The following is a 14,532-nucleotide window of genomic DNA, read 5'->3' as shown; positions in this document are numbered from 1 at the left end:
GACTCACCACAGAAGAAGTAAATAGAGCCCATGCGTAATCCCCATGCTGTTATTGAATTAAAATACACTTGTGAGCTTTTGCCAGCTGGGAAGTTTGTGTGGAGTCCTGCAGAGCATCATGTTCTGGGGAGCCTTAGAAAAGAAATAAAGAGACCAAGTTGGTGTGCTCCCCGGGGAGCCCAGGCTTTCTTGGTCCCTTGTGTGCGCACCCACAGGCAGGAGAGCTTGTACGTGGCAGTGTGTTCTTTGAAACCAGTACTCTTCTATGGGTAATATAGCCTGGAACCTATTGTGAGGTTGATTTGTCTTTTAAAATTGCTTTTAATAGTGGCTTGTGTTTTCATACAGTTGAAATCTCACTTGAATCAGAAAAGTCCAGAACATGCTACTCGGCTCCTTACAGCTTCTGATAACTCCATCCTTTAGACTTTTCCAGTGTTTCTCCAGCTTTGGTTGCCTGATGTAACGGAGTCCTCATAGGTTTCACTGAATTATTTTACTTACCAAAATAGAAGGGATAGAAGCGGTCTGTTATAATAAAGTAGAATAACCCTCCTCCCACACACGCGCTCTGCACAGGTCGAGGCAGAGCTCAGCATTGTTATGCTTTTGGTGGGGAGCAGAGAAAATAATAATAATAAAAAAAAAAAAGTATTGTGAAATAATCTATATCCAGTCTTTGCAGCGTCCAGTGAGAGATATTTTGGAGGAGATTTCCTTTATGTAATTGCTATACAGATGCATTTTAACACAGCAATATTCCTACAAATTTTCTTAAAACTTAATCCATTTTTTCAGCCTTCATTTATTTTTAGATGGATTTTTTAAGGAAACTAAGTTTGACCGCATGGTCTGTCAGTCTCTTGGCGGCTGAAAACTCGGCCAGTTTTGGTGTGGAGCTGGAGCAGGAGAACGTGCAGCCACGTACTGCATTTCAGGTGAAGGGGTGGAAAAGTCTTCAACCCTTTGAATTTGATGGTGAAAGCGCATCTGATTATCTTCTAAAACATTTTGCCATGATGTTAATTGAAGTGTAAGTCTAAGCAATAATTTAGATGCTGAGTATACTTAAATACCTAGCACTATGTTCATGTGATAGCCAGAAGATACTAAATTTAGTATTGCGGAGAGACTCAAATCAGCAGTTTTACAATCTTCTAAGGATGAAAATGGTAAATTGGGGATAACATCTCACTCTTTTCAAGGGAGGTCTAATCAAAAAGCAGACTATATTCCATAGTGAATTTTCAGATTCCTCAAGTGACATCCATGTGTGAGAAGTTCTTGCAGCAAGCTGTAAGAAAGCCACCTTCTGTGGATGTTGGGTTGAATCTGGTTGTGCATCTCCTCCCATTTTTGAAAGGCGATATACCAGAAATTTGGTGAAATTCCAGTTCTGCTGTGCCCATTGTGTTTAGGTGAAGGGACTGGTGACTAACTTGCATGGCAGCTACAGTCCAGAGCTCTCTGATTGCTATTTTGGGGGGCTACTGAATCAGACAGAGCCTGAAACCATCTAAAATAGCAAAGTGCCTCATGAAGAATCCCTGTACTGCGGCAGGCGCAGAGCTGCACTTGCAAATCCGCAGATGTTTGAAATATAGAGCTTGGATTAAACAGCATAAAAACGTGTAGTAAGTTTTAAATTGCCACCTTAAATGCAGGATCTCCATCATTTGTGAAGCATTATCCATATTTGTGTCAGAATAAATTTCAATTTTTTTCTGTTTCTTTAAAAATATAAGAAACATCCAGCTCTTGGGGCATCTGATCAAAAGTATCTCTTTCTATTTCCGTACAAAAACAACTCTGTAGCTCTTTAAAAGAACTGCGTGAGGGTGGAAAAAAGGTTTTTCTCTACTGTTTGGATTCCCTTTTAACACTGAGAGGTTTTGTTAGACTGCTAATTTGAGAATGTTCAAAACAAATTGAACGTATTCAGAAATGAAGAGTAAGATATGGAACGCAGCCTTTTGTCACCGAAGCCTTTCTGGGAAATGAGTTACAGGTTGGTGGAGTTCAACTCTTAAAAACAATGTTTGAAAGGCAAAACACCCTGTTTCCTCAGAGCATCTTAGGCCTCTAGGGTGCGTGTTTGGAAGTAGCATTTCTGATACGATAAAACTTTACGTGAGAGCCGTTTCATAACATATTACCTAGAAATTTTTTGTTCCATTAAATCTCTTCCTGAAAGGTTTAGGGGAGGAGAGGATGATGCAAGACCACGGTACTTTGTATGGCAAATTAAGCAATAGCAACAAAAAACCCCTTGAATAAACAAGAAAGAGAACAGCTTCCAACATGCCTCTTACCTTCATACCTGTATCTCTTTCCCCTCAATTCTAAACTAGTCACGTCTTGACTTTGGACACCTATTCATGTTTATTGATTTAAAACCTTTAGCTTTTATTCCAGCTGTCCTCCCCACAAAGGGGCTGTTTGCAGAAATTCTGTGGCTGGTGACATCTGACTGCTGAGTGTTACCTGCTTTTATCCGTGGGGTCCTCTCCTCACCCCCACCCATTTCAGGCTTTGCAGTGGTGGTACCGACCCCGTGGTGTCCCAGCTGCCCGGGACGGGGAGCAGAGTTGGGGAATGACCTCAAAAGTTGTTAATAGTGTGTGAAAGTGGAGAGAAAAAAAAAAAAAAAAAGCTTTAAATTGTCAGACCTGTTCAGCTTTGCTTTGTGCTTCTGGCTTAATCATTACCTTGCACTGATATCATAGGCGCTAACTTGAAAGTACCTTGTTTGAGTTTGTAAATAGCAGAATAAAATAGTTACAGGTGTTGCTGCTGCCCGTGGACCCCGTCAAACAAGGGGAACGGGGTTAGGATTTGTCCGAGCGGGAAACCTTTTGGTGGAAAACACTCCCTGGCAGAGCCGTTGGTCTCCTTTTCCCAAGGAAGGGTTAAAAATCAGTAAGTACACGTGACATATGCAAACTATGAATCATTCCAATAGATCTCTGCAACTCCTGCCTGCTTAGGCAGCAAGCAGATGCTGTTCCCTCCGTTGCCATGGTAACCCTGCCTGTACTATAATAAAGCCCAGCCCAGATCCTTCCTTAGGCAGATCTCTGCGGCGCTTTCACCTCGCTCATTGTTTCCTCTCCGGAGCAGAGGCGAGGCAGGGACGGAGAGGAGGGAGCAGGACACCAGAGGCAGCTTTTCCCCGGCGCGTCACCTCTCGTGCTTTGCTCCAGGAGCGTTGGGATCACGGCAAACCTTCCTCCCGAAGCTGTGATATCCACCAGCTTCTTCCCAGGTTGTGTAAGGAGAGGAGCAGGCGCGCGCAGCGGCTTTAACAGGCGTGGGGAAAGAAAGTCTCTGGTGCTGGCTCCTGGTACAGCATTTTCCCATTCCCGGCTACGTTCCCCTGGTATGAAGCCCCCCCCTTGAAGCAGAGGAGCTGATGTCACACAGAAGATCTTTTGGCAGGCTCTGAGCAGCCGGCGAGTCCAGGCTCGACACGGTTCCCCTTCAGCCTCACCGTGCCTCGGAGCTTGTCGTCTGCATTTCTGGAAGTGAGAATCTTGTAGGATGGTTCCGAAGACCGGGAGACCGGTGAGGAGGGGGTTCTGCTGATGCTGACACCTTCCTGCAGAGTTTTTTGGGAAGAAAATAATTTGGATTTTATTGTTCAGAAGATCTAACCGTCTTGCTGCTAAATGGATTGTATAGAAGCATCAGAACTTTGTTTAACGTACTGTTACCTGAAAAGCTGCCGAGCCAGAAGAATACGATTTTTTTTATCCTTCTGATATTTACAGCAAAACATAAACTTGGGCTTAAAAAGGGAGTTGCTTTTTCGGCTCTGAAATGAGACACTAAGAGACTAATTCTGTGCTTGTAAGTGGACTAATTTCAAGTGACTGTGTCAGGATTTAAACCTTGATTTCTCTCTTTAACATGGCTGAATTAAACATATTTTGATGGAACTCTGGAAATCTGATTGTAAGTAGGAAAAGTCTTTTATTTTTTCCTACTTGACAAATACCAATCTCCAACTTCATGTACCTTTTGTTATTTAAATACAGAAATATGCTGATGGTTATAGTGTAGTGCTATTTAGCTGAAAATACTTCATGAGTGGAGTCTTTTTTTTTGCAAATTAAAATCAGGGTTGTTAAGGAGGATATATTTTACAGTAATTCCTACTGAATATTGATTTCTCATCTCTGCTGGAAAAAAAAAAATAAATATGGATTACCTTGGAGACAAACTGACAGTGGCACAAACTCACATGACCCAGTGGATGGGTACAGTGCGGAGATCCTTGCAGGAAGCACTAAATTTAGTCACTACTGCGGTTGCTCATGAACGGAGTAGCGGGGAAGGTGGCAGCAGGACTCCCTTCAAGCGCACCTCCTCCTTCAGGCACTTTGCATCCCGGAGCAGAGAGTCCTTCCGAAGGTTTTCAGTGCGGAGTCAGCAGAGGTTTTCCTCTTTGAGGAAGAGGCAGCCCAGTTCAGAGCCACCCGAGCTTGTAAGCTATACACCTTTTTGAGACTCTCGAGGTAGATAATACAATGCAAAAAAACCTTGGTTTGTTTTTTCCTTGCAACGTTTTATCTAATAACAAAACCTGTCTCGCCTCTGCTTTTCCATTTAAAAATAGCCCCCGAAACACTTCCAGGTAGCGGTGTCTGTCTGTCTGCTCCCAGCTGGTTTCTTCCCGCAGCGCAGGTGGATATTTTCATTTGCACGGTTAATCAAGGTTTTGGGAATGGGGAGAAAATGTTGTTGATCTTAGTTAAAGCGACGGGGTAAGGCAGGACAAATATTTGTGTCAAATTAGGAAAAGAAAGTTAGTCTGAAACTGCGTGTTGTGTCGGTCGTTGCGAACACCACAGGTCAGTGTGACTTTGAACACAGCAGTATTTGTAATTTTTCAGTAAAAAAAAAAAAAATGCCTAAAGCTAAATTTGTACAAAGTGTTAAGCACTGTCACTGTGCAGTCGATGGTAAATGATCATTATTTTCTTTTTATCGAAAAGGAGGTGGTTTTTCTCAGTATAATTGCTACTTTGTCATGAAAGAGAAGTTAAATGACCAGCGTGACTTGTGAGGGCTGTAGTGGGGCAGAGGCAGGGTGTAACTTCATGGGACCAAAGGCACAGGCGAAGAGCTCTCAGTTCACTGTGACTCCGTGCCACACAGAGCCCCCTCCCCTCCCTTTTTCATTGAAGGCCTTTCCCAGTCTCTACATTATTTTCAGGAGGGGCAGTCTGTATTAAATGACACGGCAAAGCGGTGGAGGAAACACCAGTTGTGTGGATATTGAATATAAGAAGTTCCACCTAGACATGAGGAGGAACTTCTTTACCTTGAGGGTGGCAGAGCCCTGGAAGAGGCTGCCCAGAGAGGTGGTGGAGTCTCCTTCTCTGGAGACATTCCAAACCCACCTGGACACGTTCCTGTGCAACCTGCTCTGGGTGGACCTGCTTTGGCAGGGGGGTTGGACTAGATGATCTCCAGAGGTCTCTTCCAACCCCATGCGATTCTGTGGAGAGAAGCCCCTTCCCAGGTGGCTCTTCCCACTGGCCTGGGGCCTGCCATGCTCCTCGAAGGCATTATTCGACACCCCCTCTTTCTAGTTTTTAGGTTATAGTATGTGAGAGTTAAATAAATCCGTTTAATTCTGTTTATTTCATGGAGAGGAGCCTAAACTGGTGATTTGAGTTGTCCTCGAAACTGATGATTTCGGACTGATGCTTGAGCTATGGGAAGTGGGTTGACTCAAGTGGAATTGGGACCAAAGCCTTGGTACCAGTATGTGGGTAAATCCTGAACAGCTTGCTCTATGAAGTGGCCTAAATGTTTTGGGTTTTGTTGGGTTTTTTTGTTTGTTTTATTTTTTTAAAGAAAGTGGTTATTTGCTGTAAAATGTTAATACCTAAAGTTCTGCTGTGGCCTCTCGGAGGTTTGTTCACGGAATGACTGAAGGTAAAGTTGCATTCCTCGGGCAGGTGTGGCCTTTGTGTAGAGGCTATTTCCAGTGCTTTTTATCAGCTATGGCTATAGCCTTTTTGTCCTAGCTTGCTATTCAGCTCCTGTTTGGCTGTACTGGAAAAGAAAATATTGTCAAGTGAGCGCAAAAGAACGATGAGGAAAATATTTGGTAACCACTGTTACAGCGTCAGCATGGGCAAGGTCTGTTGGTTACTTTTTTTTAAGCTGGTATTTCAGATTTGCTAGAATCATGTGAATAAAAAACTTTGAGAAGTGAAGACTGAAAAATGGAAGTGTGGAACCTGCAGAGGACAACTGTAACGACTTTCCTTACGCGGCACTGCTTACGGAGCAGAAACCGTGAGATACAGGGTGACCTTTCCAGTTCATTCACTGGTGACAGCCACTGGAGATGCTGTTTCTCTGCTTCAGCAGTAATTTTGCATGTGCTTGGCTTTATGTGTGAATTTGGTTTAATCTGGGCTCAAACTTAAGGTCTCGGCACTTGTGAAATTTTGTAGTTTGTGCCATTGTGTATTTTTTCTATTTGGCTGGAACATGGTCCTGGTTTTACTTAGTCCTTGGAGATACTAACATTTTCCTACCAAAAAAACCCCTATGGAATAAGCGTAAAGCACATAATTAATCATAAACTGACTTCTTTGTTGTTTTAGGGCTTTACTGTAGAGTAGTCGCTTGATGCTGATGCAGTTTTTAAACAAGGAGCCACCGGGCTCGCAGGCTGGGAGCCAACTGCTGCCACGTGTCTGGCCCAGCGAGCGCCGGTGGCCTTCAGCTCCGTCTCTGCTGTCACTGCCGGCTGAGAACTTAGCGTTGTACAAGACCAAGAAACCTGTGAAAACTCAAGTCAAACAGCATAATTTAAGATAATGTGAGTAAACTTGCTGCTGAGGTTGAAGGTAGTGGAGGTGTGAGAGTGCATTCCGCTGCAGTGATGTAGCTGCCTCTCCCCTCTCATGACTTTGGTGGACTTTCAGATTAAATACCAAGGTAAATAATAGGTTACAGTTTGTGTGGATCTCCTGTCACTGCTTGACATACCTTCTAGAGGAATTAAAAGTATTGTATTTAAAGTATTCGTCCATTTATTTGGATATCTGTGACTTTTACAAAATGCTTAGGCTCAAAAATTGTCTCGTTTTCCATCTAGTTCTGTACTTAAGTTGCCGTCCTATGTTTGTAGCAGCAAAGGCTGATGCTGTGTGTGGTGCCTGCTGGATCCCACAGTGGGAAAATTCAGGCTATTCCATACGTTTGACATAGGTGCCGTTCCCAATCTTTTCAAATTTGGGGAAATCAACAGGTCAGCACCTTATTAACAACATACTACAACATGTTTTAGCTGCTAATTACCGCAAGCCGTGTAGCTGGCAAAGGCCTCATGGATATCACAATTTTTTCTGTGCTGTAAGAGAGATTTTTATCCGCTCCAGAGGAGCTTCAGGATTGGAGTCCAAGGGATTTGACGTATTTGCTTGTTTCCTTGCTGGAGATTATAAAAGTAGTAATCGGGCTGCAAGAAAGAAGAAATAATTTTCTTTTCAAACACTTCTCTTTAACAGCTCAGGGGTTACGTATTCGCTTTGTTATTCTGTTCATACCTTGTCACATTTTCCTATTCCATGTCTGGCGGAGCTCACTTCCTCACCCAGCTCCCTCTCTGCTGCTCGGGGTGTCCCTGCAGCGCCGCAGAGAGGGGGTTCTGCAGCAGATGCCTTGGAAGGGGAGGTTGGGTGGATAGACCTTACTTAAAATGTGCTCCTCTAGCTTTTGTATGGGAACCAGACTTTATACTGTACGCCTTAAGTTACACCTAGATAAATAAATGTCTATCACAGGGTAATCTGATTCTGAATCTAGAGAAAGTACAGCCATATTTTTAAGAACTCATGGAATCGTAGAATAGTTTGGGCTGGAGGGGACCTTTAAAGTCCATCTAGTGCAACTCCCCTGCAATGAGCAGGGACATCTTCAACTCAACCAGGTTGCTCAGAGCCCCGTCCAACCTGACCTGGGATGTTTCCAGGGATGGAGCATCCACCACCTCTCTGGGCAACCTGGGCCAGTGTTTTACCCACCCCCATTGTAAACAATTTTTTTCTTATATCTAGCCTAAATCTCCCCTCTTCTAGTTTAAAACCATTACCCCTTGTTCTATCACAACAGGCCCTGCTAAAATGTTGGTCCCCATCTTTTTTATAAGCCCCCTCTAAGTACTGAAAGGCCACTATAAGGTCTTGCTGGAGCCTTCTCCAGGCTCAACACCCCAACTCTCTCAGCCTGTCCTCACAGCAGAGGAGCTCCAGCCCTCCCAGCATCTCCGTGGCCTCCTCTGGCCCCGCTCCAACAGGTCCATGTCCTTCTGATGTTGGTGGCCCCGAGCTGGAGGCAGCACTGGAGGGGGTGTCTCCCCAGAGCGGAGCAGAGGGGCAGAATCCCCCCCCCTCGCCCTGCTGGCCACACTGCTGGGGATGCAGCCCAGGATAATTCCTGAAAAGCTAGGACGATGAAGGGATAAAACGAGCCTGAGATCTAAAACTAATTTATGTTGTGGTTCTCAAACCAACAGTTGATCAGTCAGAATTTAATAATTGCAAATCTGTGAATGACAAACAGGAGTGCAAGAATAATTTTCATTTTAAATAACTTCTCTGGTATATTCAACACTGGACTTTTTTGAGAAAGTTTATTTTTTATTATTATTTTTTCCTGTAGTACTCTTAGTAATTTCTTCATTCAAACAGAACACTCTTGTTGTTTTTCCTGCCTTCATTCATAGCCCAAACCCCTGAACACGCTGTTTTTCTTCCCAATTGCTGTTTCCCGCAGCCTTTCCTTCCTCTTGTTGCCTTGTGGTTGTCTGTTCATGTAGCCTTAACTTCAGAGTCATCTGTGCTTTTTGTTTCTGCTGAAGCAGGACTGAATTGGTCCGAGATTATTTTCTACCAATAGATGTAATACAGTGTTCTCATACTTAAATTAAGGAAAAAAGGTGTCACCACAGACTGAAGAGACTTTCTGGCTGCTGCACCCGTGCCTGGGCCCTGCTGTTGCAGGTCACGGGTGCTGAAAACACTAATTTTAATTACTAATTTTATTCTGGCATATTAATATCAGATCTGGGAATCTGTAGCTGAGCTTGCAGAATTTTTTGCTTTACAGCGAATCCTTTTAAATGGAAGTTAATTTTTCTCCCAGGCATTTTTATTGAGGCTTTTTTCCGTTTTTCATCTCACGTCATCAACTTAGTGTCTTTGTTGTAATGGGAGCAGAGATACTTCCATTAAACATTGCCTCTGTTTTAATCATGGTAATATCAGCCATGTTCCTGTTATGGGTATGATATCTGGTTTTATGGCCAGCACCATCAGTTCTGGATCTCTAAGTTTGTTGCCATACAGTAAAAACAGGGTAGTAGTTTAATGCCCTCAGCTCCTTCGCTATCCCCTTCCGCTGCTGAAAAAGTGTGGCAAGTTGTTTCTTTATAGGAAGTTTAACTACTTCCAGCCTGGCAGCGTGAGCAGCAAAGCTGTGGAAAACCTCAGAGGTGTTCCAGGTTCTTGGGAAGACTATTTTGAAATAGAAAAGAAACGATTAATTCTGTGGCTGCTCAGGCTGCGAATTGTTCATGTGTTTTATGGGAGTTGTTCTCCTCTGCGTTAAAAATCACACCAAAATGCATTTAATTGTGTTTTGTTTTCTGTCGTCCTGGTCAGTTGGTGTTCTTTTCATTCAAGCTTCATCGATCAGAATAAGTTATTTGTTGGGATTCAGTTTTAATGTAGTTCCAAACTAAAGATGGAAATGGAGTGTTTTGTTTGACTGCACGATGCTGAGAGGGTCCTTAGCCCTTCAGAGGGGTTTAGTTGCATCCTACAGCCCTTTCACCAGCATCCTCTACTAGAGGCTGAAATGCCCATCTTGGGTTCGTGTTTTGTTTTGTTTTTGGCTTTTTTTTTTTTAAATCTTCACAGATATTTCTTTCTAAGTCAATATGAGCTTGGCAGTGAGGTTGTTTCATGGAGAAGCTGGTGGACTCCCACTTTTTCTGTTGTTGGAACTCGATCTTTAAGGTCCCTTCCAACCCAAGCCATTCTATGATTGTGTGATCCCTCTCTGGCGCTGAAGAGAGAACCTGGTTTGAGTTACACACATGCCATTCATCTCCACATCACCTGGGACTGGATCTCTGCTTTTAAAAGAGCATTGATCTCTACTGTCTGTTTTGATTTTACCAAAGCTCTGTCTGCAGATGTTTGTCCTTTATGGTGACCATCCTTCAACAAACTGTAAAAAGAAATTCATACAAGTTGGCTTTTTTTTTTTTCTGAGGTTGGCTATTTTGAGGTAGACCCTACAACAAATAGTTGCTGGACTATTTTGTCCTAATATTCACCGAAAGCCCAATGAGTTGCTCTCAAAAATACTTTTTTTTATGTACCAACGGTGAATGGAATTTTTTCTTTAAATTTCCAGAGAGTTGTTATGGTAGAGTGAAGCATGTTTGCAGAAAGCAAGCTTTAAAAAATGAGTTGTTTGTCTTGTTTCAGGATGGGGGGCGGGGAGGAGTAAAGCTGTTCAGTTTAATTAATGAAGATACAAGGGCCAATACTGAAACAGTTCATGCTTTTTCATTCTTAGTAACTTCCCTTTGGTTTAACAGGCCATGAACATAGCTGGCAGCATAAATCTGGGCCATAAAACTCTAGTGATGGGTATTTAGTAGACTGCCTTTGTTGTTCCCTTGTTATTTTGACAGGAATAATCACTTAGACAACTCTACTCTGTGATTTTATTTAGGCTGGCTGCAAGGAGTTGATTTTTACCATGTTCTTAGAGCATAAGAGAAGAACATAAATATATTTAGAGCTTGTCATTTTGTACTCATTCACCTTGCCTTTATTTTTTTTTTTTTTTTTTAAAGCACCAAATGACAGCAGTTAGTTTTCAGAGGGAAATAAATTGTATTAAACAAAACCATCCCTGAACACAGCTCGACATCAGCAATTCATTTTTATTGAAATTTTGTAACATCGTGATAGTTTCAGGAAATACTAGTGGCGTTTCATTGACCGGTGTGTATTTTGACTCCTCTCTTCTAAAACATCTTCTAAGTTGTCTGAGATTTTTGTTTAAACGAGCAGCACACGGTTCCCAGAGTCTGTGTGTTTGTTATTCGCTTGTTGCCAAGAAATCCTATCGCTTTCTTCATGTCTTTAAATCTGGGCTTTAAACTAAAAAGCCCTTTTCCCCAGGAATGTTTGTTTGAAGTTTAACTTGTATCTTCTGTAGAAAAACGTTAGCTGTGAAATAAAGTATTTCAAGTAGGAGGTGTTGTTTCCAAGCATGTAGCTTTTCAAAAAGAAAAAAAAAAAGGCAAATCTATTCACTTCCTAGCAGAAGAGTATAAAATTGTCATGTTCTGGCTTGTGTCTCGTGCAATGCTGAAGATGAGGGATCCTGTTCAATTCCTAGTGCCAACTTTTATTAATGCTGATGAGAGCTGCCTGTGCCCGCTGGGAGAGAGTGAATTCCTTGGGCTCTGAGGTAGGACCTCACTGTTCTGCTCAAACCCTTCCTGATGGACAGGCTGCCGTGTCTCTGGCTCCCATCCTCTGGGATTCGGTTTCTTGGGGTTTCATTTCTTTTTAGCTTGACTGCCTAAGGCTGAAAAGAAAATTTAATATGTTGACATAGGAGGGATTTTAAAGATGTTCCCGACTATTGCTCTGCTTTGGTTTTCTACTTTCCCACCTCTCAGAGGAAGGACTCTCCTGGCTCGCTCAGCCCGAGCAAGGTGTATATTTAGAATTTGGTTCTTGTCTGCTTTCTGCACATCAGGTCAACCTCTGCTCTGTCTTCAGCCTCGCGCTGAAACCACATGGTACGTGCGTGGTGAGTGTTCACAGCAAGTCACTGCAGCTCTATTTTCAGGGTATAAAAAAAAATGACAAACTCTAAAATGTCTTCGAAATCCTGAATGGAGCGAGGAGGGTAACTTCACGGAGAGTCACTGCAAAAGCAGTGAGTAGGTTTCATTGCACGATGCTTATCAGATTCCTGGCAAAACTAACTTAATCTGGATTAATTTGGCCACATTGTGTTGTGGCTGGAGTCAGCTCCAGGTAGACTTTGGGTCTGTCTTTGGTGCTGCTGCCTTTGAAACCATGAGTCTCAGCTGGACCTGGCTCCTGAGAGGCACGGTTTAGTTGGGGGTTAGGAGTGAAAGGTCCCTTAATGGAGGAGAAGCAATTAGCTAAAGACCAGCGAGCAGGACAAGTGATTTTATGCGTTCAAAAAGTGTGCAAAATGCCAGAGTTCGGGGAGCTGTGGTAGTGTTCAGCCTCCTGGAGGTTCAAGTTTAGGCTGGAAAGGTATTGCTGGGAAAATGCTGTTTGAACCTGAGTAAATCATTCAACTTGCTGGCAGTGATTTCCTCTGGCTCCTTTTTCACTGTTTACAGAGAATGTTTTGTGCTGGTGTGGCGAGGAGGATCCCCGTCAGCTCTGTGCTTAACCCGCTTGTCAAATCAGCTGTAGTTTTTAGGTCTGTTGTGCAGTTTGGGTGTTTTGATTAAAGTGAAAATATTTATTTTTTTTCCCTAGCATAAGGCAGGTACGCATCTCAAAGGGATATATCTTGGATCAAAACAAAACTAAACCCATTGTATTTAATTCAAATACAGTATTGAAGCAAAGAGTTTTGCTTCTGAGATTAAGGCTGGCTTTCCTATCAGCAAGGCCGTAGGACTGGTGATAAGGTCTCTTGTAGGGGTAGTAGAGAGCTTTTTAAAGGGGAGCAGCTGAGCTAACAGTGTCCATGGGATACAGCAGCCTGGGATGTTCTCCAGCCTCTTCATCCAGTTCCTCTCGGGTACTGGCTGTTCGCACCCCACGCATTTGCTCCCTTGGGCTAGTGGCTGGAAGGGACACTTGCCCTTCCCAATGTCTCTGCAGACCTGGGTCTGCTTTTCTGCATTTTTTTGCCGTGCTTTTCCAGGAGGAAGGGGTTGGGAGTCAGGCCTGCGCATCAAGCTGGGAAGCTATGAAAAGGTGGAGAATTAAACCAGTCACCCTTCTGAAAACAACTCTTGTTTCGTAAGGTAAACACTGTCAGCTTTTAACATGAGGAATATAATTGGTTGTTGCTTATCATATCCCGGTGGAAGAGGTAGAGAAAACACATATGGTTGAGACAGCCCCGGGTTGCATAGCAACAGCGAGGATGTAGTGCCTGATATCATTTATGGGAATGTTTTATACCGTGGGACTTGGTACGTACTCTACTGCGCATGGAAAAATTAAACATTTATGATTTAAAGGTTTTTCGAGTAGAGCGGTGTAGACCCTTAGGGTGTAATGATGCTAAGTATGTTGTGTTGGGGCACACTTGTGCTTCCCCATGTGTGTTCAGTTTGCCATCTTAAACTGGCTTGTCCTCTCCAGCCCAGGAGGGCGCTGGGGCCAGTGGTATGGTCCTCTTGAGCAGACACCAAGGCTGCTCCATGCCATCTCCTTGCCTGCTGGTGGCAGTGGAGATGGCCTATATAGTAATGAAAAGACCTTGAGGTTATGAGATTGAGTAGGCTTGGTCTCCAGCGTTTGTGAAGGGCTTCCTTGGTGTGAAGATCCTGTGCTGAACAGGGTATTGGACAGGACTGAGGAACTCATTCTCATCCTCTCCTGTCAATGCCCGTGGGTGGAGCCTGCTCTGGAGGTCTCTTAACTTCCCTCATCAGTGAGGTCAGAAAAAAAAAAATACAATTCCTGGAACTGTTTATCTGTCCCTGCAGCGTGGAGGGTGGGGTGGGAGGCAGAAGGTGCTGCCTTCTGCCTGCGACATTACGCTAAGGCAGTTACTCCTTCCAACAATTTATTTAAACACTGAGTTGGGAAATCTTCTCTCCTGGTTGCTTGGAATTAACGGGAGCGTTGGTCTTGAGCCATGACTTACTCCTTCTGGGCAGCACTAATTCGCCGGATAGTAAGTATATATGGAGATTGTAGGATGCTGATTCCACAGAGTTAAGACTTTCCACTTCCTCTATTGGCATTTAGATACTTAGAAAAAATAAAATGGGTTGTGAAAGGTGGTATAGTTTTTAAGGCCCTCTTTTTGTGGTGGTTTTTGTTAGTTGGTTGACTTTGATACGGTGTTATGTTCTTGATAATTCTGTTACTGGTCCAAAATATATAGTTTACCTTTTAGGAGTAATCCTTAGAATCATTTAGAATAATTGTAGAAGAATTCAGGTTAGGAGGGACCTCTGGAGGTCATCTAGCCCAGCATCCTGTCCAAAGCAGAGTCAACTATGAAAGAATAGAATTTAATTTTAATAGAATAAGGTGTGTTGCCAGCTTCCTGGCATATTGCAGGGGAACAATTGGGATGGTTTCCTGCATTTGTAAGGACTTGTAAACTCTCCTTAAGTGCAGTGTCACACTTAAGGGCCAGGGGAGTTTGGAATCTGGGCAATTTCACCAAACTTCTGTCTTTTTTTTAATTAAATAAAGGAGAGAGAAAAAGAAAAAAGTAAATACTTTTCAAGAAATTAGGAAA

General features: G+C 43.2%; 1 protein-coding gene across 3 annotated transcripts in view; it reads left to right on the top strand.

Annotated features, from left to right (window-relative positions):
• The window catches only part of KIAA1671 (KIAA1671 ortholog), an 87,211-nt gene that overhangs the window by 55,230 nt on the left and 17,449 nt on the right, over nt 1-14,532 (top strand). The window contains exon 1 of one of the 3 annotated variants that reach the window (XM_074159835.1): nt 3,119-4,486. The exons of 1 other annotated variant lie outside the window; for it this stretch is intronic. In XM_074159835.1, coding sequence (XP_074015936.1) covers nt 4,202-4,486 — 285 coding nt within the window. In that variant the 5' untranslated portion in view covers nt 3,119-4,201. Of the gene's footprint in view, nt 1-3,118; nt 4,487-13,787; nt 13,957-14,532 lie in introns of those variants that run through there. One more of the 3 variants, XM_074159836.1, reaches the window with a different exon arrangement.

The sequence above is a fragment of the Numenius arquata genome, chromosome 16, assembly GCF_964106895.1.
Source record: "Numenius arquata chromosome 16, bNumArq3.hap1.1, whole genome shotgun sequence".
Lineage (NCBI taxonomy): Eukaryota > Metazoa > Chordata > Aves > Charadriiformes > Scolopacidae > Numenius > Numenius arquata.
This window is presented reverse-complemented; position numbering and strand designations above follow the sequence as displayed.